Here is a 27,114-nt window from a genome sequence, read left to right on the forward strand (position 1 = left end):
AATAAGAAACTGTCAAATATTAGTAATTTATGTTTGTTCAGTGCAGTTACAGTAATGATAGCTCCTTGGCTTTTCAGCTACAATACTTACAGTTTGTTTATAAATAATAATATACAACGGTTTTAATGTTGTAATATTTGTGTGGGCCCAGCAGGTAACAATAAAATAAATGATGGAAAATAGTGCAGAATTAAGTAAATTGTAGTACAGAATTAAGTTTAATTAATTCTAATGACCACTGTCATTATGCTTTTAAGCAGAACAACTGTTTTCAACATGAACAATATTAAAAATAACAAGAAATATATATGTCTTGAGCATCGAATCATCCCATTAGAATGATATCTGAGGGATTATGTGACAAAGGAAGCTGGTGTAATGGGTATTTTAAATACTTACTCATAAATTGAGACATCAAAACACCATTTTTGTTTTTATTCCACAGCCGAAAATTGAAGAAACTGTTTCAATTGTCCTCATGAGGAAGGAGTAAACAATGAGGATTTTTGGGTGAACGGTTTCTTTAAAGAGCTGATTCTTGTCTGTTCTTTTCCACTTCAGTTAAATAAAATGGGGAAGATGAGGGAAGATGAGTGGAAAGAGAGAAAAATCAAAGCAAGACTGTCTGGTTAAAAAAAAAATTGCTTTGTTCTGACCCGCACTTGTAAAAACAGAGTGCGTCTGCTTCATAATATGCCTCACATTCTCTTCTCTTTTTACAACTCTGTGGGATCTTTCTGTCCTAAAGCCACGCTTGGCGGGATGTCCCAGACCCTCGTGCTGTCTTTCAGAAGACATGGGAGGTGTGAACCAGGAAAATTGGAAGAGAGATCATTGTCGCTAGAGCAAAGCGGTCCCATATGCAAAGCCTTGAACCTCTCATTAAGACGAGACGGCAGGAGAAAAAAGAAAGTGCCAGAGGCTTGGAGAAAAGACGGAGCGGCCTAAATGCTTTTGTTCTGTTTAAACGATCCCCTATGACACGCTCTGCTTTAGTAATATCGCCTCTGTCGGCTATCAGAGTTGTCAGCACCAGGTTTAGGCCTCCTCTGCGCTGCCCGCACCTTTTCCTAAACACTACTGGCAGGAAGACTTCAGCAGAGGTTAAAGAAAGAGTTCATCCAATAATATCAATTCTGTCAGCGTTTACTTGCCCTCACTCTTCGCTCTGTGGTGAAACGTGAAAAAAATGATGTTTTGAAGTTTCAGCAGTTGCATGAAGTCATATGATGGAATTATTGGGGATCATAAAAACAACACTGAATGACAGACTGTATGGATATATTAAAAAAAATGCAATATTTAACAATATTTAAAGAGACAGTACACACACATTTGAATTCTGTCATCATTTACTCAACTTCAAGTGGTTTAAACCTTTAGAAAATATTTTGAAAAATGTTGGAAATTGCTAGCCATTGAGATTGAGATTAGTCAGAAAGAAAGAAATATACTATACATTAAAAAGTGAAACTACAGTGTCTTTCAATCAAAGTCAGGGCTCGACAATAAGGACTGCACGATGGCCCGGGGCCAGCATGTGAGATGCTCAGGACAGTAGACAGAATGGTTACTGGGACGATCGTGCCAGTGCTGCCTTGTCACTAAAGTTTAATTTGGCTGCAACTGTTTGCCAATTGCACGCAAAAACAGTCTTGGGGTGCCTTCACACTTAGACGTTTGTTTCGGAAGCTGTCTGGTTTGCACAGTTAGCGCGGTTCATTTGGCATATGTGAATCCTGCAATTGTGCTCGGATCCACGCCAAATCAAATGGTCTGAGATCGCCAGAATGAGGTGGTCTTAGCTCAATTGAAACGGACTCTGGAGCGGATCGATTGTAGTGAGAAAGTAAAATGATACAACCAACTAACAAACCAGGCTATATCACAGTGTATTATGGATATGTGATATACACGGCTATATGAAGAGAGAATTATGATAGGGCAGGATTTCATTCCTACCGGCAAATATACGTTTTATGTTGAATACGAAAGTGAAATCATGCTGAAATATTACAGAGTACTGTTTATCTGTTAGGACAATCGACAGAAATTACCTTCTAATCATTCTTTCATATTTTCATCTTTAATATTTTGTATTAAGCCTTTTGTTTTGTTCATTTCTGCACTGACACTTCGAAAGAAAGATCAACATTGATCTGCCTCATGATCAGACTGCAGTCTCGATTCATCTGTTTTTCCTCTAGAATTTAAGCCTAAAATTCATAATTCTATAGCCAACTTTTTTTTTACAGATTTCAAATAGATTTTCAAATTTAGTTACATACAATTGTATTTTTTTTTTATTTTCTGTTGTATTTAAAGAAAAGTTATGCTGATTAAAAAGTGTGTGTATAAAATTATGTTTGGCTTTTGACACATTATTTAAAATATGTGGCTAAGAAATAGCTATTAACCTCTTTTTTTTGGTGGGGCCAGTGTAAATGTTGGCAAGGCAAGTAAAAATCTGAACTACTGGCCTGATCGGGCCAGTAGAAAAAAATCCTTAGCGTTGAACCCTAAAAGTACATTTTATATTGGGTTAAGTAAAAAAATTACTGAATATAAACTTATTATTATATTATTTGATGTTTGATGTAATCTCAAATGAAAAATAAACAGAGGGTGGGACACAGTAGCTCCTCCCCTTTTAAAAAAAACAACCAATGGAATTTCATTTTTATCACTGCTCTGCCAGTGAGACTGGATGAGATCAAGCGCATCAAACGAAAGAGAGAGCATTTGATTGGTGAAGATTAGAAGAGAAACAGAAGTATGAGATTGTGTCAAAAGTTTTTTGATCCATTTAGGCGGAAGTGACAAACTGCAAGCTTTGGATGTTTATATCAGTTTTATATTTTCTAAATACAAAATGTGTCACTGGGAGCACACTCGCTACTAGAAATCCTTAAAACAGACTGAAACTAACATCTAACATCTAACATTTTATATAAATTTACAGGACTTTTAAAGCAAACAAACCACCTAGGAAAAGTTAAAAACATGTAATATCTTTACTTGAAATGAGCAGTTTTCTCCTCAGTCTGAAGGGAATTTGGTTGGAAAAATATCATCTGATTGTTTAACAGAGCAAGGACATTTTCACAGTATGTCTGAAGATATTTTTTCTTCTGGAGAAAGTCTTATTTGTTTTATTTCAGCTAGAATAAAAGCAGTTTTTAATGTTTTGAACATCATTTTAGGCTCAAAATTATTAGCCCCTTTAAGCAATTTTTTTTTTCAATAGTCTACAGAACAAACCATCATTATACAAAATTGCCTAATTACCCTAACCTGCATAGTTAACCCAATTAACCTAGTTAAGCCTTTAAATGTCACTTTAAGCTGTCATCATGCCAAAAATGAAATAAATCAGTTATTACAAATGAGTTATTAAAACTATTATGTTTAGAAGTGTGTTGAACAAATCTTCTCTCCGTTGAACAGAAATCGGGGGGAAAAAATAAACAGGGGGGTTAATAATTCAGGGGGGCAAATAATTTTGACTTCAACTGTAAATTCTGGAAATTTTTTAAAAATTAGGCATTTTGGCAAGAAATTCATAAATGTTTAGAGAATGTATTCCATATCCCCATCGATTTTTCTTTCTCAATGCTATACTTAGGCCTCAAATATATGTTTGAAGACAAATCTGACAAAAAAAAAAAAGATGAAAATTTTGCTGATATCCTGTAAAAAAAAGCCATAACCAAAAAATGGTTACAGCTCGAAATACCTAAAATAAGAGACTGGTTTGACATAATTTCTGAAATCTATAAAATGGAGAGGCTAACAATAAATCGTTGTTTACAGACTGAGGAGTTTAATGAGACATGGAGAAAATGGGTATTATTAAATTGTCCATTAAGACCATAATTAATACAGAATGTATAGTCAGAACGTTTGTGTATTTTGTGTATCATTTTTTGTAATGAGAGACAAGATAAAAGAAAGATAGTGAGAAGAAACGTTAAAAAATTAAAAAGAACGATTAAGATCCTAAAACTATCATCCTCACAGTTTCATATGTATTTAGCTTAGCGGGCCGGGGGGGTTGGGGGAAGAGAGAAGGGGGTAGACTGGGTGCATGCCACAATATGGGTTTAAAAAAATACACAATTGAATTGAAAAGCAACAAATCAGTTGTATCTGTTTTCTTTTTGATGATAAATAAAACAATTTTGTTCAGATTGTTCTTATCTAATGTCTAATATCTTGTGTGACTTGTATAGCCATATTAAAAACACCAGCAGATAGTTTACCTCATTATTGAAAATAAAATAACTATCAATATCAATAGTCGAACCAAAGTAATTCAATTAAAATTAATTCATCGTCAATTAAAGTTAATTCACTGTCTATAAAAATAATTGTGTCAATGTATTTTTTGTTTTTGGGCAGAATAAATATTTTGCTTAATTTATTTTTCAGAAACCTACCATTTGAGGAAAATTTATAAATTTAGCTGTAACAAATTACAATATTTTTAGGTTGGTCCAAAGCAAGACTACTTTTATTAAAAAGGTATTAAAATAAAAAAATTATAATCCTTTTTTTATTATTTGACAAAGTAAAAAAATGTGTGATTCTTTGTGTGAATGTGATTTTTTTTCTTGACCACAATAAATATATTTCATTTAGATTAAACCAAATTTTATAGCTTAAACTAAAGTCAAATTATACATTGAGAAAAATGTAATAATTAGCTGTAACAAATTACAGTAAATTTATAGGTTGGTTCAAAGTGTATTTTTTTCAGAGTAGAAGTCAAGTTACCAGTTTGCATCATTCTTCAAATAGTGTTCTTATGTGTTTATAGTTTGAATTGATTCTTAATGTGTGTTTGACTTCTTTTGAGATGCTCCAAAAAACAAAAGTGAGAGGGATTACAAAATAAAATTAATTGTAGACAAACTGAAACAGAGCATACTTCATGTGTATTTCACTAATACAGTAACTGATGTGCAGAATGATTTCATTAACCAGCACTTATGCTTAAATATGTCTGCAAAATTAACCTTTTAGATTAGATTTTGCTAACAAATTGGTAAACCAAATTATAACTGATTTAAACCATTTAAATCAGAAATTTATCAACTCACCAAATTGGTAATCATCTTTTTGTAAAAGTCTTCAAACAATTCCATCTAATATCAATCAAATCTTAACTATGTAGTGATAAGTGGCTGCGCTTTTGCTTTCAGTGGGGTAATAAAATAATTTGATTCAAATTAACACGTTGCAAGTTACTTTCATTGATTGGTGAAGGTTTTGCTTTCCACCAAAGATTACAAGACTAAAAGAAAATGCATCAGTGATTATTGTTAAATCTAAATGACAAGAAATCTAAAAGAGCAAGCAGGTGTTTTGCAGGTGTTTTTGTTCTAATGGCCAAAAGGTCTCATAAAAGCCTGTCCTCTCGCTCTGTTACACTTTTTTCATCGTAATTTTTGGAGCGCCTCCACATCTGACGTTTACAGCTCCATGGTCCCGAGCACAACTACCGATCATAACAATGTCAAATTCGCCTTTATGGGTATAATTTACAACATGTGCATGAACGTGATGAGAAATTAGAGCGAGGAAAATGGTGACAGGAGACTCGACCCTGTAAAGCTTTATTCCGGGCTTCAATGGAAACGAGGAAGCGCTCAGTGACCAGAACGAGAGCGCATGACTGCAGCTCTGTACATTAAACAGAGATGAGACGTGGTTACACTTAAGTCATTTTCTGCAATTTCTGGCAATCTCCCCTTTGTAAGTGGGATAAACTACGGTAGTTTTGGAGGGAGGCTTTCATGCAGTTTTCTCCCGAATGCTGGCAAGGTTTGTATCAGAGTAAATAAGTGCTGACTGACAATAGCTTAAAGGACCATTAGTGTTTAAATGAAATTTGGGTGTGGGGGATTTGTTAGTGGGAATGGGAAAGGCAGGAATTAACTCAGAGGGACAGGACCAAAAAAATAAGAAAAAAAATTGGGATCTCATTTCTCTCCCAGAAGACAGAGATTTTCTCTGTTTTCTTGCAAACAGACATCCGTAATAAAAGGAAACGCAAAACATTACATTCATTACAGGATACTACGTTAACTGTTAACAATCAAACCTCACACATGCCCAAATACAAGCATCATTTATTTATTATACTTACTAAAACAAATGTACTTTAAAGCATTAGAATAGTTATTTAGTTAGTCAGTTAGTTAGTCAGTTAGTTAGTCAGTTAGTCAGTTAGTTAGTTAGTTAGTTAGTTAGTTAGTTAGTTAGTTAGTTAGTTTGTTAGTTAGTTAGTTAGTTAGTACCCCTGTAGAAATGCACTGTAAAAGTTCACTGAAAAGAAAGAAAGAAAGAAAGAAAGAAAGAAAGAAAGAAAGAAAGAAAGAAAGAAAGAAAGAAAGAAACGAGAGAGAAAAAGAAATCAGAGAAAAAGAAACAAGAGAGAAAAAGAAAGAAAGAAAGAAAGACACGAGAGAGAAAAAGAAAGAAAGAAAGAAAGAAACGAGAGAGAAAAAGAAAGAAAGAAAGAAAGAAAGAAAGAAAGAAAGAAAGAAAGAAAGAAGAAAGAAAGAAAGAAAGAAAGAAAGAAAGAAAGAAAGAAAGAAAGAAAGAAAGAAAGAAAGAAAGAAAGAAAGAAAAAGAAAGAAATTTTTGATTTTCACAACACTTTATTACAAAAACATTGATACATTATTCAAACAATTTACTCACAAAAAAGAAAATGTGAGAAAAAGAAAAAAGATTTACCCAAAACGGGAGCAAAAACCAACTCATTTTCATAAAGCTCACACAGAGCGCCGGCGTAACACCACATCAAGTCAAAAGAAGGAAGATCATCCATAGCTTTATAAAACTTAAAATTAACAAGAATTCTTGATTTGACAGAATTAACAAAAACTGCCAACAAGTTGTGACTCACATTTCCTTCAATTTTTTGCTTTCTGGTACTATATACCACCATTTTAGCTTGTCCTAATAAAAAATTGAAAAGCTGACATTTAAAGCGTTTCGTCTGAACATATTTAAACCCACAAATGAAAGTTTTAGAGGAAAAGATTTCTCCAAAAGATACGAACAAATTCTGTAAAACAGTAAACAAAGGCTTAAGTCTGGAACATTGCGTAAATGTGTGGAAAACAGTTTCTCTCTGCGAGCAGAAAGGGCAGTTGTGACTAACTTCAGGACTTAAAATTGAAATAAAAGCATTCACTGCAACAGCACCATGTAAAATTCTCCACTGCAAATCTCCATGTCTTTTAGTTAATGGTGACTTGTACAGTGATCGCCATTGAGGGTGCTCATCCTCATTCAACTTTAAAATCTCCCGCCATGGAGTGTCCACTCTATTGTTCAGCCCCATTTTGTTAAAAACTTTGACATGTTTTATATAAAACCTTCCCAGAAGCTGACTCTTGCCCAATTATTGTCACATCTTTACAATGTAAAAACACCCCTTCACAGTTTTCTAAGTTGGGAGAGAATGACAAAAACGGGAAAACATCATTACAATTTGGAACAGTTAACCCTTCATAATATTCCTCCAACAACCTGATCTCTTCAAAGAAAGAAAGGAAGTGAGAAAGTAAGAAAGAAAGAAACGAGAGAAAGAAACAAGAGAAAAGGAAAAGAAAAGAAAAGAAAAGGCCAATAACTCCAGCAGTGAGTGAAGCTGGGGGTCAAGCGGTGTGCCATCATCATCTCTTCCTCTCCCTCCAGTTCAAACACACAGCTTTTCATCTGCTGTTCAAAAATCTGTCCCTGTATGACTGTGAATGTGAATATGAACATGCCGCTCCCTTCAGCTCCAGTCAGGACAGGCCAAGATCCTTCTCCGTGTCATCCATCTACAACAGACCTTTCCCTGAACCCCAAATCCGTTGTTTGTTTCCACACACTAGGAGGTCACCAACACAATGCATTGTGGGATGCCAAGTGCCAGGCCACTCAATCATTTGGGTTGAGCAAGCATGGCGAGTTATGTATTCTTTATGAAGCCACAATACGCAGCCCAACCTTCAAGCCAAACAAGCGGCCAGCACATCAGTCAAGCTCACCTCTTCGCACCATACACAACATTGGGCAAATAAAAAGAGCAGAAATCAAACATGAATGGCGGGAGGCCGTGACGAATGGGGCGGTAAGGAACTTAAGCTCTGGATAAACGCAGAATGTTCAATGTCCGCCTGCACAGTCTGGATCTTTGATGGAAGCAGTGTAGAGTAACAGAAGAGAATAATGAGAGCACTAAATCACAACAAACACGACTTCTGCTGGTGCTGCTGGTGGTGGTCTGGAGCGGCCAGAAGTGCCTTTTTTATGCAAAAACATTCGTCATTGTAGCAACTAAACATTTTTTGAGCGAAATGTGAGCCGCATGCACTGAAAAAAAATGATTCATTGGATTTACTACATTTTTTTAATTGCAAACAATGTATATGAGCTGAATTTAAACAAATTAAATTTAGTAACGTTTATAACTTAATTTGTTTGTTTAAATTCAGCCCATATACATTGTTTGCAACCAGTTACCTTAAAAAAATTTATTGAATGTAATTAATCATATTTTTTTAGTACACTTCACTGAAAAAAGGAAAATGCTAGGTTCAACACAATCAACAAACACACTGTAAAAAATTAATCCGTAAAATTTAGGGTTAAAAAACGGCAGCTGTGGTTGCCAGTACTTTACCATTAAAAATACGGTACAAACCGTAAAAGTAATTTCTCATTTTTACGGTAAACTACCCTATTTTATTAAATTTATAGAGGTAATATGTCTGGATTTTGAATTACCAACATCTACACATCTTTAGTTACACAGTTAGACCAACACAATCTCACGGCAATTCGTAACTTTTTTTTTAGTGGCTAATTCGTACGAATTCATACGATCTAATTCGTACAATTTAGTACGATTTGCTCATCCTCTAATGACGGTTGGGTTTAGGGGCGGGGTTAGGTGCCACGCCTCCTTTTTAAAATCAATTAGCCACTAAACTGTCAAAACGTAAAATACTTACGTTTTCTCGTGAGACCAGGCTGAGTTAGACACGTTAACACAGCCATATGCAGCTCGTGATGAGAAAGTTCATATATAATGAACTAATGCTCATCCCAAACAACTTTTTCCACAAGCAGAAGAGTGTATCAATATATAGAAGCTGCTCAGTGTCATTCACACTAAACACCAGTATGGTAACACGCATTAAATTAAAGACATGAAATAAGCATTGTTTATCAACATTAGATGTAACATAAATCTCTAATGTACATCACTGATGGGGAAACAACTAAAAAGCTCCATAGTAATGTCAACAAAAAAAGCATAAAAAGTGATGTGCCATGCAGGGAATACTAGGAAAGTCAATTTACGGTTATTCGCCGTATATATTAAGGAAACATACTGTTAACCAGGTTACGGATTTGTACTGCAGCATTTTTACAGTTTTTTACCATTGAAATCACAGCCGTTTTTCACAGTGCAGTTGGGACAACATGAAGGAATTAACGTATCAGTTTTTACAAATTGAAGTGGATTGAACGTAAAACGATGAAGTTTTCAAAGACTTTAGAACACACAAGACATGTCACTCGTATTGTTTTGAATGGGGAAAATAAAGCTTGAAATGAAGCTTGAAATCTGAACTTTTAAATGAACCCACTACACTTGGAAACAAAAGTTTTCTGGTTTTGTAATCTGTATGAAACGAACGCGAGGTCCAGTCCGTCCTGACAAACGCACATCACATGACAGCAGCAGCTACTCAAACGGACACAAACTTGTAAACAAAAAGTCGCTGTCATTTCTGGAGGAGATCTGCCATCTAGAACAGGTTGTGGATTACTTCAGAGGAGCTGCGCGATCAGACGATCATTATCCAGAGGATGATAATGCGTAGAAGTGCCATAAATGAGGTTGGTGTTGTGATCGCTTTCATTTCGAATGCGCATGCGGCCTAGCTTGGGCAACCTGAAAATATGCCGATTTTATTTGATTTGAACGTTTAGAAACAAAACCTATGAGACAGTTAGTCACCTTAGAATTATAAGTTTCTATCTGACATTTTTATTAAATGACTGATTTTTTACATTATTTGAATTTTTTTAAAGTGTTGTTTACATTTTAAGACTTTTTACTTAAAAAAACAAAAAATGGTTTATCTACAAAGTTGAACTCCAGCATGGCTCTGTAAGGTTCTTTCTGTGAGCCAATCCGCATTTTTAATGCACGTACGAGGACCAATCAGAATCAGCTTTCTTTGTCATTTCGCCAGACTGCTCTATTGACAGCGGGAAAGACCAGAAAGAGTCGAGTAAATAATGCCATCACACCACACAAAATTGAGATGTGTGTAAATGTGATTATTTAGAAGCATTTTTTAACATTGAGATGAAATGTTAAATTGTACATTGCTGAAAAAGAAATGAATATTAAAAATATTTTTATATTAAATGTGAAATATTTTTATTTGTGTATATATGATAAGTGAAACATTTTTCAGTGTTTATTAAACTCATTTGCTCATTGTCTGTTTTCTTTTAAAGTCTTTAAATGTTATATTAAGCTTTAAAGGGCAAAAACTTAATTTAATTCATGGGACATATAATTCAATACATATAATTCCATAATTCATATAAAGCATACAATTTTATAAATATCAAAATTAGATGAAATTAACATCTGCACTGGACAAATTATTTAGCACAGCCTTGTATGCTTAATTTGAACAAGTAAAAATATTCATCCTAAAACATTCTTAGGCATCAACATATTGTTACAGCAGCAAATCATATATATTTTTGATTGTATTTCTTGAAAAGTAATGCTTCAAGGAATGATCTGCCAGATAAAACCTTATAATTCCACGTGGAAAATGACTTTTTACAATTAAAAGGTTCTATCTGCATTTACCATGTTTTTTACTCCAATTTGCAAATGTAAGAGAATTTTGATAATTTACATTTAGAGTACATTTAGGGTCTCTGTCATGTTAATGTATGAAAGAGAACTGTTACACACATATTGTTCGCTATATGGAATGCAAAAACTTTAAGGCTCAATATCTCAAAATCATTTAGAACGCAGATAGAACCTTATAATTCCAAGGTGATGAGTTGTTGTTTAATTTTATTGGTGATTCCAAATATGTAATGTAATTGTAAGCTTGGCAAACAGTTTTGGATAATTTGCTGTTTCCCCATTCAGACAGAATGCCCAAGCATACTGCCCGAGAGGCATTTCAAAGATGGCCGCCGAGTGAAATGACTTGCCTAAAAGAGAGTTTGAAGCTGTCCCCTATAAAAAGACTAAATAAATGGGTTGTTTCAGCTCATTTTAAATAAGTAGTTTCAACAAACAGCAAATGTCATTTTTTGAGTTTATGAACAAATAAAAGACAGTTCAGATCAAAGTATGATTGCAGTCAAGATAAAATTGTTCTACATAAACAATATGGTTGGAATGACTTTCACAATGAAAATGTAGATTTATTTTTTTGAGTAAATCATTAAAGAAGAATTATAGTTTAATTTTTAATTTTGGTTTAAGTGCTAATATAGAATACACAAGAAGTATCACTCATACAGTTTTGAATGGGGGAAAAGTGTAATGGTCAATATGGCGAATGAAGCCATGCCTACTAGTACAGGAGCCAACCATTGATCACTATAGACTGACGTTTCTCCGGGGGAAAGCTCCAATCAGACGTGTGCTTTTATGACAGTTTGTGTGGTCAACAAACACACTGTAATCTCAGCGAATCCTTGCTTCACAGACATGAGAATTATATCCACATAAAGCTTGAAATATGTACCTTTTAATGAAACAACTACACTTGAAAACACATGTTTTTTTAGTTTTTGTAATCTGTATGAAACAAACGCGAGGTACAGTTCATCCTGTCAAATGCACATCACATGACAGCAACTACTCACACGGCCACAAAATTGTAAACAAAGAGTCGCTGTCATTTCTGGAGGAGATTCGCCATCAAGACCAAGCTGTGAATTACTTCAAAAGACCAGTGTGATCTGACGAAGCATTATCCAGAGGATGATAATGTGTAGAATGGCCATAAATGAGGTTAGTGTCATGATCTCGTTCCCTTCGAGTGTGTATGCACTTTAGCTTGGGGAACCTAAAAAACTGCTGATTTTGTTTGCTTCAAACGTTTAGAAACTAAACTTATGATACATGACATGAACTAAACTTATGATAACTTATGATTGTTGTTTAATTTTATTGGTGATTACAAATATGTTCTCGTAAGCTTGGCAACCAGTTTTGGAGAATTAGATGTTTCCCCATTTAGAGAGAATCCCTGACTTTGTAGTATATGTATGGCAAGTATAATAATAAAAATTAGAAGAAAAACAAACAAATTAGAATGTTACCTTGACAACTTACTAAAAAAAAGCTGAAATACTAATAAAATGAAAAATTTAAGACACCCAATCTTTGTAAGACAAGTGTTTTTAAATGACCACAAATGTGCATGTACAAAATAAACTTTGTATGCTTTTGAAAAATGTATTTATTTATTTATTTATTTTTATGGGTTGTCATTTTAAAATTGTACCATGGTCAAAATTTTGAATATAAAATTGGAATAAACTAGAATAATAAGCCACAAAACATTACTGTTATGTATTGTACGTGACACTGGAAATATGGAAGTTAAGACACATTTTGCCACTGTGGATCTAATGGATCTAAGTGGATCTAATTGGATTTCCATTGCAAACTTTAAATATTTGTTAAAAAGTTATTATTGTTTATTTAATGTGTTAAATTTTAGTTACTATACTCTCAAAAACATTCCGTATAAATCAGCAGATTGTTTTTTTGACAAAATTCTGTGCAGCAATAACAAAAAAAAACAACATCTGCAGATTCTGTCTGGCCCTGGTAATGAGCCATTTTCAATCAATTTCGGCTGTAAAATCAAGAGAGAAATTATTCCAAAATACAATGTCCAACTTCCTTCAACAGTACTTTCATTTGAATTTCCCAACAAGGAAATCACGTTCCAAATCCAACTCCACCAAGATCCAGGGTGTATGACATGATCAGAACATGACAAAAGAGTGCAAACTACACAATAAATGGTAAACAATCTCATTTAACTAAATCGCTGGGTTTTAATGCTTGAATGACTTACAAAATCGTGAAATCAAATGTGTGCCGAGATGTGTAAAACTTAGCAAAGAAACTCACTTTTTTGCTAATTTTTTCATCTGCAAAACAAATGCTAGCAATGCCAGAGACTTTGCAGTTTTTATACATCATTTCTTGGTCGGCAGACACGGATATCAAGTTGCAATGACATTCAGTAATGATCAAACGCATGACTAACCATACTTTCTGATTGGCCACAATTGTGTCGTTTCCTACAACTTTTTCCATTTATGCGAGAACAGAACAATGTCTTGAATCTGGACTTGTGCTGTATGAAGGCTGGTTAGACGTAAAACAACTGCCTTGCTCAATTCTAGGCACGGAAACCAATTTACATGAGAATGTGGACAGCCCGCGTTTTAGATATGGAAATATATTTTAGCAGATGGAACTCTATATGGTTCCCTAAAGTGCGCATGAACTTACATCAGTGAAAAACAAGATGAAGAGTTTCGCAACACATTCATTCTGACACACACTTCTGGAAGAGAACGTTGCCCGATTGCAGATGTGTGGGGATATTAACCACTGGTGTAACATTATAGAGCAAGATTAAAGGTTCAATAGCCATGTATGTTTAGCTACAACTGGGTTTTTACCTACCACTGATTCAGGAAGGTACTAGATTTTGGTCTAGATATGTCGGCCACATATCCATCACACCCATTTCCCATTTCAGCACATCCCAAAGGTGGACTGAGATCTGGTGACTGCGGAGGCCATCTGAGGACAGTGACCTCTCAATGCCATGTTTAAGAAACTACTTTCAAATTATTTGTGAGATGGTGGTCATCTTTGCCACAATAAGCATAAAGAGATGGACATGGTCAGCAACAATGGCGGTACTATGTGGCCCAAATATGCCAAGAAAATCTCGCCCACAATGTAAAGGCTGTCAGTGAGCATTTGTCAGGCTAGTGTGTTTGGTGTGTTCCACACTTTGCCACACATGAACTATTCCAGCACGTTTTACGTAGCAGATGCCATTCCAGCTGCAATCCATTACAGGGAAACACCAGTACATTCTCTGACTCACGGTCAATTTAGTTTATTCAATTCACCTACAGTGCATGTCTTTGGAGAAACTCCACACAGAAATGCCAACTGGCCCAGCCAGCACTCAAACCAATGACCTTCTTGCTGTGAGGCGACAGTGCTAACCACTGAGCCACCTTGCCACCCTTTGAAAGGCATATAGCAGTGTTTCCCAACCCTGTATCTGGAGACACACCAACAGTACATATTTTGAATGTCTCTCTTATCTGACCCATTAACTTCAGGTTTTGGAGTCTCTTCTAATCTTCTGATGAGTTGATTCAGTTGTGTTTGATTAGGGAGAGGTTGAAAATGTGTACTGTTGGTGTGCCTTCAGGAACAGGGTTGGGAAACACTGGCATATATGAAGTAAAATTATGTTTTGCCAACAGAAAGTTATGTTTTTGTTAGCAAGAAGTTGCTAGGTAACAGGGCTTGCATATTTAATGTCACAGGAAAAGGTAGCAGACACTGAAAGGCCCATAATCATGAATGCTAAGGTTGTGCTATGAAGAAATACTCATAACTCTTTTGTGGTTTGTAATTGTAATTGAAACAATGTTAGAAAGAAATATACACATTCAGAAAAAGTCAGGGTATTATAGATATGTGATATTTATATATATATATATATATATATATATATATATATATATAGTTTTACTTCAACAAAGTTATTCAATTGCACAAATTTTAAACGGTCAAAATGACCACCTCGGTAGTTCTAGTGCAGGGGTGTCCAAACTCTGGGTTAGTATCCTGCAAAGTTTAGTTCCAAACCCAATCAGACACACTTGGGCTAGCTAATCAAGCTCTAACTAGGTTTCTAGAAACATCCTGACAGGTGTATTGAGGCAAGTTGGAGTTAAACTAATAAGGACACTGGCCCTCCACGACTAAGTTTGGACACCCCTGTTCTACTGTTAAATCAGATTGTCTAACTGTGACATTAAATATGTTAACATTAAATGAATAGTTTAAACAAAACTGAAAATTCTGCCATCATTTACTCAGCCTTCACTTGATCCAAATCTGTTTGAGCTTCTTTCTTCTGCTGAACACAAACGAAGATATTTTGAAGAAAGACAGAAACTTATAACCACTATGACTTCCATAGTATTTGTTTTTCCTACTACGCAAGCCAGTTGGGTTACAGGTTTTCAGCTTTCTTCATTTGTGTCCAGCAGAAGAAAGAACTCATAAAGGTTTGAAACTTTGGTCAGGCAGTAAACAGTAAGTAAATTAAAATTTTGGGGTGAACTATCCCTTTATTGAGCAGTCGAATTACAGTAGTAGGCTTTAATATCTTCTAATGAGGCCATTTAAGTGTACATAGTGATGTCAAAGTGTGAAGTTGAACAGTGAATTTGATTACCTTTCTTAACAAGCTGTGCTCTCTCTTTCTGCATCACGTCCATTTCTCTCGTCAGCGCCTTCTTCTGTCTCTCCAACTCACACCTCAGAATCCCAATGCGCAGCTGCATGCACTCCCTTTCCTTCTTCTGCAAATGGAGAAAACATGAAGGTCAACCAATGTTATAGATGAAGACTTGCTCTTTTCTGTCCCATTACATTTTTGGATCTTCCTAGCTTATTCCACAGATTAATACAAACAGATTGCATTCATATCAAAGAACTGAAGTCTCTTTTACAAAATACAGTGTTTTGACCAGTTTCATGCACAACTTTTGTTTTTTTAAATATATTAATTTAGCATTTACCATATTCACGACCATCTAAACTACAAAAATGGCATTTTAGAAAATCTACAGGCATGAGCGGTTTTCCAAACACAGGGTTTCATTAGAGTGATTTTGCCACCTATTGGCCAACATGCATTTTTAGTAAATTTTGCATCATTCTGACACCATCATTTTATAACATTGTTGCTTTGTAAACACATTCAGACCATTGCTGTATCCCAATTCGCATACTTATACTATGCCCTAAATGTATGTACTTTTTGTGAAGGAAAAGTACATAGTTTTGAGTGTGTAACAAATGAGTATGCAAGCTTTGGGACACACTACTTCCTCATTAACAGATCGTTATGTTGCTTAGTAATGTCCCCTGTCAATCATCTCGACACATCATGCACATTTCTTTCATATTTAATTACCTACATTATTGTAGACTCAGCGGGAGGTTAATCTGCCATTCACAAGTCTTTCATGCAGAGAAATCTACTCAGGTCTTTGGATCCTTCTGCATTCTGAAGTTAATGTCCAACCATACCTTGATATAAGTTTACAGTGTTGTTGCAGATGAAATATAACACGGAAACATGACTTAATATTTTCCAGTTGGCTAGATAAAAATTAATAGTCATTAATTAATAGTCAAACAACTTTACCAAAGCCTCTCTACTTGGCGGTTGGTCTAGCATGTCCACCATGTATGTAGTTTATTTACACTTTTTACATACATTGTAGTTCCAATCAAATTCACGTCCAATGCGTAATATATTGTGGGCAATATTAACAGTTCAAGTATGGACGCTTCTACTCTTCAAACTTTTACCGGAAATAGTAAACCATCCAGGAACATTTGGCATACTCTTTTCAACATACTATGGTTTGGGACATACTAATTCTATTTTAAAATACTTTTTAAAAAGGATAGAATGCAAATTGGGATGCAGCCAAGCGACAACCTCCCTCTCTCCCTCATGAAGCAAATATGGAAATAACTGTAACTGCAATTCATCGAAATTCCGCTATTCCTGGTTCCATAATAGAGCAAATTTCTATTGACCCCACTGTTAAAATGGCCAACTTTACAGCAGAAAAAGGGTGTTTACAGCCTGGTACAAAGAACAATTTTGGTGCATATAGCTAATATTACCCTTCATGACAACTGTGAGGGTGTGAATTTTTAAGTCTGCACAATTAAGTGTGTGGCCACTTGAGTGACAGCTAGGTCTTGCTGGTCGCAGTCACGTCACCTCAGCTGATTCCGGCTGATTAGCCGATGAACTCTGAACTGTTTTGTTTTATGTGGCTTTACACAGTCAGTTGCCTTTTGGAATTATTTCTTACAATTATCAGATGATATGGCATGCTGTGTGCACTTTATTGTGCTCACAAACCATTCACGTGGCCTCCATTTCCCAGGTGAGTGAAATTATATACTTATACCATCAGTAAAAATGTATTTGTTTTATTTAAGATAATTAATTTTTTATAATTTTCTTTAGACCTGTAAAGCACTCCAGAATCTGACAGATTGATTAGCTGTAGGCTCTAGAACAGTCATCTGACACGTTGTCATACAGTGTTATGCCTGGATTTCATAAACAGCCTTGCATTTACCAAAACAGACTATATTTTAAGTGTTTGGAAGTAATTTGCGTTTTCCTCCTGTTGAAAAACATCATAAGAACAATTTTTAGTGATTCAATGTATTACAACAGTGTTTTTAAAAGACTAAACACTTTATTGATATAGTATACAACAAAGCACATGTGGTCAGAACACAAACGAGTCGCAGGTAATAAAGTAATAAGCGTTTCTCCCAAAGAAAAGCCCGTCTAAGCAAAATGCTAGCAGGTGTCTGTAGCTCTGCTCACGCTCCGCCTCTTTGCCCTTGTTTGGTATCCCCCGGTTGATGCGATGATGGTTCTGGTTGGCCACGCCTATTTGTAGCTTCTTTTGCATTCTTCAGAAACCTATGGGTAACGTAACGGATACTACGTCCATATCTTTTACAGTCTATTGATGCAGCACATGTGTATGACAAAAATGCAGTTTCATTATATATTAGCTAAATGTTTTTTATTTTAAAAGCATACATGACCAATTAAAGAAATTAATCCTTTTTCAACAGAAAAGCATTACATAAATTTCAAATAGGCATCATTTATACTTATTTCATCAAAAATGTGTCAGTTTTCACAAAAATATTAAGCAGTACAATGTTTTTTTTTATTTAAAAAATTATTTAAATCATTTCTGAAGGATTATATGATGCTTTAATCTGAAGTATATTTTATGGGAGATGGTCTAGACATAGAATAGTTAGTGTAGATATACAAGTTATTAATATTTATGTAAGATTCTCCTTGTGGCATGTAAAAAGACCATAACTTAGAATTGGCTTAAAGACATCACTCTAAATTGTAAACAGTGGTTTGTGATTATTGATAATATCCTGGTTATAGAAGAGCTTTTAATTATGGTTGAAGATGAAAAAAGCGCATTCAAAGTGGAATAGGAAATGTGATAAATAAAGACATCCCAGCTACATAAACTGAAATTGTAACAATAATAGTAACCTAATGCATTTGGTCATGGTGTTCAGTTATGCATGTTAGATCATATTGTATTTTATGCAGTGCGATGTGTATAAATGGTATGCATGTATAATGTATCTTTTATCCTTGTCTTTATTATACATTTTATGTGTATATGTATTTTATTTTATTGCAGACAATATGAACACCAAATATTTCATGCTGTCCGGGCAAATTCATTTCTCTTGTAAATTTACATCCTTTCCTGCCTGCCTGCAGTCCTGACCTGTCTCCAATAGAGAATGTGTGGTTGCATTTTGAAGTGACAACGAAGACCCCGTATTGTTGTCCACCTTAAGACTTGTTTTTAGGAAGAATGGGACAAAAATCACACATGACACTTCATCATTTGGTGTCTTCAGTGCCTAAAAGTCTTTTAAGTGTTGTAAAAAGGAATGGCAACATTACAAAGTGGTAAACGTTGTTCCATTTTTTTAATAAGCTACAAAAACCAAAATTGTAATATGTTTAAACTGCAATAGTAAGTCCAAGGTACTTAGAAAATGTGGAAAAAATATTAAAAGTCTTTATTGACATTACTACAGGATACCCTGATAAAGGCAAATGTTTGCCGAAATGCATAGGCACAGTTTTAAGGAACAGCCATGTCAATAAAGGCTTTTTAATATGTTTTCCACATTTTTCGAGTGCCTTAGACTTACTTTTGCTCTTTATTCTGATGAATCCCTTACCCAACAAGAACTGACACATTGGTAACACTTTCTTTTGATGGTCAATTTAAGTATTAGTAGACGGTCTGCTTAATATCTGTTGATATCATTCCTTCAACAGACATTTAACTGACTATAAGAAACTTTGCAAGTACATGACAACCCTAAGCCCAACGTAAGTCTATTTATAATCTTATGAGAATTAGTTGGCATGCAGATTGATTAGCTGTAGGCTCTAGAACAGTCATCTGACACGTTGTCATACAGTGTTATGCCTGGATTTCATAAACAGCCTTGCATTTACCAAAACAGACTATATTTTAAGTGTTTGGAAGTAATTTGCGTTTTCCTCCTGTTGAAAAACATCATAAGAACAATTTTTAGTGATTCAATGTATTACAACAGTGTTTTTAAAAGACTAAACACTTTATTGATATAGTATACAACAAAGCACATGTGGTCAGAACACAAACGAGTCGCAGGTAATAAAGTAATAAGCGTTTCTCCCAAAGAAAAGCCCGTCTAAGCAAAATGCTAGCAGGTGTCTGTAGCTCTGCTCACGCTCCGCCTCTTTGCCCTTGTTTGGTATCCCCCGGTTGATGCGATGATGGTTCTGGTTGGCCACGCCTATTTGTAGCTTCTTTTGCATTCTTCAGAAACCTATGGGTAACGTAACGGATACTACGTCCATATCTTTTACAGTCTATTGATGCAGCACATGTGTATGACAAAAATGCAGTTTCATTATATATTAGCTAAATGTTTTTTATTTTAAAAGCATACATGACCAATTAAAGAAATTAATCCTTTTTCAACAGAAAAGCATTACATAAATTTCAAATAGGCATCATTTATACTTATTTCATCAAAAATGTGTCAGTTTTCACAAAAATATTAAGCAGTACAATGTTTTTTTTTATTTAAAAAAATTATTTAAATCATTTCTGAAGGATTATATGATGCTTTAATCTGAAGTATATTTTATGGGAGATGGTCTAGACATAGAATAGTTAGTGTAGATATACAAGTTATTAATATTTATGTAAGATTCTCCTTGTGGCATGTAAAAAGACCATAACTTAGAATTGGCTTAAAGACATCACTCTAAATTGTAAACAGTGGTTTGTGATTATTGATAATATCCTGGTTATAGAAGAGCTTTTAATTATGGTTGAAGATGAAAAAAGCGCATTCAAAGTGGAATAGGAAATGTGATAAATAAAGACATCTCAGCTACATAAACTGAAATTGTAACAATAATAGTAACCTAATGCATTTGGTCATGGTGTTCAGTTATGCATGTTAGATCATATTGTATTTTATGCAGTGCGATGTGTATAAATGGTATGCATGTATAATGTATCTTTTATCCTTGTCTTTATTATACATTTTATGTGTATATGTATTTTATTTTATTGCAGACAATATGAACACCAAATATTTCATGCTGTCCGGGCAAATTCATTTCTCTTGTAAATTTACATCCTTTCCTGCCTGCCTGCAGTCCTGACCTGTCTCCAATAGAGAATGTGTGGTGCATTTTGAAGTGACAACGAAGACCCCGTATTGTTGTCCACCTTAAGACTTGTTTTTAGGAAGAATGGGACAAAAATCACACATGACACTTCATCATTTGGTGTCTTCAGTGCCTAAAAGTCTTTTAAGTGTTGTAAAAAGGAATGGCAACATTACAAAGTGGTAAACGTTGTTCCATTTTTTAATAAGCTACAAAAACCAAAATTGTAATATGTTTAAACTGCAATAGTAAGTCCAAGGTACTTAGAAAATGTGGAAAAAATATTAAAAGTCTTTATTGACATTACTACAGGATACCCTGATAAAGGCAAATGTTTGCCGAAATGCATAGGCACAGTTTTAAGGAACAGCCATGTCAATAAAGGCTTTTTAATATGTTTTCCACATTTTTCGAGTGCCTTAGACTTACTTTTGCTCTTTATTCTGATGAATCCCTTACCCAACAAGAACTGACACATTGGTAACACTTTCTTTTGATGGTCAATTTAAGTATTAGTAGACGGTCTGCTTAATATCTGTTGATATCATTCCTTCAACAGACATTTAACTGACTATAAGAAACTTTGCAAGTACATGACAACCCTAAGCCCAACGTAAGTCTATTTATAATCTTATGAGAATTAGTTGGCATGCAGATGCAATGTAACAAACTCAACAAACGGACCATCAAAATAAAGTGTGACCAACACATTAATTATTCTACCCCTGAGCACTTTTTTTTGGATTTTGAAATCGTTCTAGTTCATTTTGGAAATAAAAAACAATAAAAATCATGAGGAACACATTAAATCATGTTTGTTGTATTGTCTGCAATGAAATACAAGTCAAAGACAATTTAGAAATCACCACTTTCTTATATTATTTGAATTTTCCATACCGTCCCAACTTTTTCTAGTTTGGGGTTGTACAATATCTCTCAGTATTGTTCGTTGTTAATATGTTTTTCTTGGTCTGCATTTTTAAAATTGTATATTTAACTAAATAAAAACAAAATTAATACAAAAAAAATAAGTACAGTTAAAAATTTAGCTGTCATCCCAATAAACAGACTACTTTTTCAAACACATTAAAGCAAAAAACAGATAGTTTGAAAGCAAATTCCTCACTTTCCTTCAGCTTAGTCCCTTATTTATAATGGATCGCCACAGTGCGATGAACCACCAATTACTCTGGCATATGTTCTACACAGCTCAACACTTCCAGCCACAACCCAGCACTTCAATGCAAATTATTCTACTATATTTTCCTATCAAATGTAAGCAGACTCAGTGAGCAAAGAAGACATCCCAAAAAAATAGACATAAACATAACTTTTCACTGCCCTGTAAAACACTTAAGAAGGAGAGCACAAGCCAGAAACACTGACATTAATGCAATAAAACAGCAAGGGCTGATTTTTTAAGCAGATTACGGCAGACATCAGTGCCAGATCTTCCCTCAGCTTCTCCAGCATCCAGCGCAGCACGGATGAGTCCATCACATCTATCTAATCTACATCTACAGCCCTGCGGCTTTCGGGACTGTTAGCGAGCCAAACGCACTAATGAGGACCAGTGATCTGACGAGGGTTAAAGTGGGATCGAGAGCAGATAGCAGAAGAAAGAGAGAGCGAGAGAAGGAGATAAGATGAAGAGAAAGTTCACCACATCTTTCAACTCCATGATTGGTGCTGGTGATGTCTATCATAAGCAGAAAACTAACTGCAGAGTTTAATGAGGAGCAGAGCAGCTCCAAATGTTCGATCCACATAGAGAGACAGTAGTAGATCATAGTATTACTGAGAATAGTAGTAGTAATATACATTGATAGCCAAAATTATTAAGACTTGTTTGTAGGAAGAATGTGACAAAATTACACCTGAAACACTTCATCACTTGATGTCTTCAGTCCCTAAACGTCTTTTAAGTGATGTTAAAGGGAATGCCATTACAAAGTGGTAAAGGCTTTACTGTTTACTCCAACTTGTTTTTAAACGTGTTGCAAAAATCAAAATTGCAATATATTTAAACAGCAAAAGTAATTCCAAGGTACTCGAAAAATGTGGGAAAATATTAAAAAGCCTTTGACATGGCTACCACAGGGGACCCTGATGAAGGCAAATGTTCACCCGAAATGCGTAGGCACAGTTTTAAGGAACAGCCATGACAATAAAGGCTTTTCAATATTTTTCCACATTTTTTGAGTGCCTTGGGCTTACTTTTGCTCTTTATTTTGATATTTTATTCTAGCCAAAATAAAACAAATAAGACTTTCTCAAAAAGAAACAAATATTATCAGACATACTATGAAAATTTCCTTCCTCTGTTAAACATCATTTGGAAAATATAAAAAAAAAATAAAAAAATTAAAAAAATTAAAGGGGAGCTAATAATTCTGACTTCAACTGTAAGTGGATAAAAGCAGTACAGTTCACTTCAACTGATAGAATTGTTGTGTTCAAAGCAACCATCTGTATGTTTTATGAATTAGTACAACTTTATTGTGTTTTGGGGGCAAAAAAGTCAACATTTTCAGATGTCAAGTGATAATAATTTTGGCTAACAGTGTATGTTTATTGCTAAACCAGCTTCATTGACTTTTAAATGGCAGATATATTGACATTGCTGCTTCACATTTAGAACACTTAAAACATTATATAATAAATAGAATGAAAAACTAGCATTTCATAAAAATCGATAGAAAATATTCTTTAATAAAACATTTGATAGACATTGTAAAAGTATTTATATTTATATCTTTTAAAGTTTGTCCTGATAAAAACCTGATTCATAACATAACAAATTCAGCAGTCCAAATAAATGTTTTATATTTACAACTTGTTTCAGTCTTGATATAAAAGGGTAAATGCATTTTATGAATTTGTTTCAGATAACTAGTTATATTGACACTGTACCCATTCCAATGGATATTTCTTAAATATAGACTGATTGAATAATGTCAGAGAGTAGGGAACTTGCCGCACCCTGATTCTTTTCATTGCCGGTGTCTGCTTGCTCATTTGCCACAATGCCCCAGTAAACTATAAACAAACATTCAGAAATGCAATTACACAGACTTATTTAAAAGATCTGCATTTGGTTTCATTTTATACAGAAAATGTGAATGGTGTTTGGGAAATGTGAAAGTGTCAGGAATGAAATCTTTGAAATCTGCTTTGAGTAACATCTCAGGATCTTGTATTCTTGCAGCTGGCAGCTGAGGAAGTGTCACTCAAAGATGGAGAAGATTGCACCTGTATCTCCAGATTGCTCGAGCCCTCATACAGCAGGTGAAGAGCAAGAGTTTGCGTGTTTACTATCAACACCACTGGCACGACAAACACCACTTTTCACACACTCTGAAATGCTCCAAAAATGCACACATGCATGTCACAAGATGTTTCTGAGAACCAGAACTAAAGACACATACACTCACCGGCCACTTATTTGGTACACCTTACTAGTACCGGGTACTAGTACCCCTTTTGCCTTTAGAACTTAATCCTTCATGACATAAATTCAACAAGGTACTGGAAATATTCCTCAGAGATTTTGGTCCATATTGACATAGCATCACAAAGTTGTGAAGATTTGTCAGCTGCACATCCATGATGCGAATCTCCTATTCCACCACATACCAAAGGTGCTCTATTGGATTAAAATCTGGTGACTGTGGAGGCCATTTGAGTCAATTTAAGTCAATAGTTTATGATGTTTAAAAATTGTTTAAAATTACCATAAAATTACAATTTTATATGTTTCTTTTATTATACTTGACTATTTATTTATTGATGAACATTTACATAATACTAAAATAATATTAATAGTAGTAATAAGTATTCTTTTGGGCTTAATTTAAATTAACTAACCTCTCTGAATTACACCTCTTAAAAAATAGCTTTGACTGAACATAAATCTGTCCAATTAAACCATACAATACTCCACAGTTTAGCTGCATGTGCTTAGAATATATTTTGGCTTCAAACACATAGACTAAAAGCCCCAAATCTCCAAAGCACACAATTCACATCACGGCTTGCTTTACTCGCCACTAATGAGAAAGTCTTGAATAATTCAATTAGCTATATTACAGTACAGCGAGCTGATTGATTGCTGGAAAGACGCTAACAGGCACAAAACTGACCCGAGGCCAGAGAGAAGTGACACCGCGGCAGTTAAAGAGGCAAACAACCTGATCTGCAATCAGCTTCGAGAACCTCAAGGTTGAAGGAAAACTGGAAACAGATTCTGGCTCATTAAGCACAGTAACTGATCCACTTTGCAGGAGTTTCAGAACCTTGCTGACCTTTATTGTGATCCAGGTAGAGCTTGTGTGATTGAGGAAGAGTGTCAGCTATTAGTGTAAGCGGATACTGAGGTCCGACGTGCGGAGAACTCCAGAAACTTTGCCAGTTGGGTTTTTGGAGAGGAACAGACTTCAGATTCATTCAGAAGGACTTGATGAACTGCCTGAGGGAGACGTGCGATAGCATTCCCAACATATGTGGCCTTCGGACGGAGATTGTAACTCAAATTAACTTGTATTTCCTGCATGTCATATATTGTTTGCTGTGTTTGTTAGTAACATGTGCTTCTCCATAATGCATTGGCAACTTTTACATTTATGATCATTTCTGGCTTATTTGAAGTTGAGCAAGAGATTGATTAGTTCTATTTCCATTGGTTGGGCTCTGTGATTTTCACAATGCTAAGTGTGGGTCTCTGCAGGTCAGAATTGGCATGCCAAAGGGTAGGAGGCGCTGCAAAATGTATGGGTCCTGCCAAAAGGTAGGAGGAGCTGCAAAATCTATGGGTCCTGCCAAAAGGTAGGAGGCGCTGCAAAATATATGGGTCCTGCCAAAAGATTGGAGGCGCTGCAAAATGTGTGGGTCCTGCCAAAAGGTAGGAGGCGCTGCAAAATGTATGGGTCCTGCCAAAAGGTAGGAGGCGCTGCAAAATGTGTGGGTCCTGCCAAAAGGTAGGAGGCACTGCAAAATGTATGGGTTCTGCCAAAAGATTGGAGGCGCTGCAAAATGTATGGGTCCTGTCAAAAGGTAGGAGGCGCTGCAACAGGTTCGGGTTGCGCCAAAGAGTAGAAGACGATGCAAAATGTATGGGTTCTGCTAAAGGGTGGAGGTATGGCCAAAGTATGATGTGATGAGGTATGCCTAAGGGTAATAATAATAATAATAATAATAATAATTACTTACATTTATTTAGAGCTTTTTTTAGGCACTCAAAGCACTTTACACATAGGGGGGAATCTCCTCATCCACCACCAGTGTGCAGCATCCACCTGAATGACGCGACGGCAGCCATTTTGCGCCAGACCGCACACCACACACCAGCTGATTGGTGGAGAGGAGACAGAGTGATTAAGCCAATTATGATATGGGGAGGGTTAGGAGGCCATGATGGACAGAGGCCAGAGGATACATTTGGCCAGGACGCCTGGGTTAAACCCCTACTCTTTTTCGAAGAACATCCTGGGATTTTTAATGACCACAGAGAGTCAGGACCTCAGTTTAACCTCTCATCCGAAAGACGGCGCTCACTGAGCAGTATAGAGTCCCCGTAATTATACTGGGGCATTAGGACCCACACAGACAGCAGGTTGGGTGCACAGCAAAATGTATGGATCCTGGCAAAGGGTAGAGAGAATGGCCAAAATTATGGGTCGTGCCAAAGAGTATTACAAAAGGCAAAATGTTTGGGTCGTCCCAAAGGGTATGGGTGTGGCCAATATTGTGAGTCATGTCCAAGGGTAGAATGTGAGCTAAAATGTATGGGTTGTGCCAAAAGATACAAGCGTGAACAAAATCTAGGGTTGTGCCAAAGGGTAGGAGCATGGCCAAAATTATGAGTCAAGCCAAAGGGTATGATGTGAGGTAAAATGTATTGGTCATGCCAAAAGGTAGGGGTGTGGGCAAAATTATGGGTTGTGCCAAAGAGTAGTGGGAATGGCCAAAATTATGGGTCATGCCAAAGGGTATTACAAAAATCAAAATGTATGGGTCGCGCCAAAGGGTAGGGGAGTGGCCAAAAGTTATGGGTCGTGGCAAATAGTAAGACGCAAGGCAAAATGTATGCGTCAAGCCAAAGGGTAGAGACATGGCTAAAATTATAGGTTGTAAAATTATGGCTAAAAGTTTGGGTCATCCCCAAGGGTTCAAAAAGATTCAATTCAATTCACCTTTATTTGTATAGCGCTTTTACAATGTAGATTGTGTCAAAGCAGCTTCACATAAAAGGTCATAGTAAATTGGAACAGTGTAGTTCAGTTTTCAGAGTTTAAGTTCAGTTCAGTTCATATGGGTCGTGCCAAAGGGTAGTGTGCATGTCAAAAATGTGTGCATATGAAAGATTCGTACATTTTATAAATGTTGTTTTCAAAAATAAATGTTTTAACTTGCATAAATTTCACGTTAT

The 27,114-nt window shown here is 35.4% G+C and overlaps 1 protein-coding gene across 1 annotated transcript in view; it reads right to left on the reverse strand.

The window, feature by feature from the left end:
- uvrag (UV radiation resistance associated gene) overlaps positions 1 to 27,114 on the reverse strand; it is a 242,107-nt gene that overhangs the window by 146,481 nt on the left and 68,512 nt on the right. The window contains exon 8 of the mRNA XM_056466831.1: positions 15,585 to 15,711. Within this exon, the coding sequence (XP_056322806.1) occupies positions 15,585 to 15,711 (127 nt within the window). The remainder of the gene's footprint in view (positions 1 to 15,584; positions 15,712 to 27,114) is intronic.

Source organism: Danio aesculapii, chromosome 10, assembly GCF_903798145.1.
Source record: "Danio aesculapii chromosome 10, fDanAes4.1, whole genome shotgun sequence".
Classification (NCBI taxonomy): Eukaryota; Metazoa; Chordata; class Actinopteri; order Cypriniformes; family Danionidae; genus Danio; species Danio aesculapii.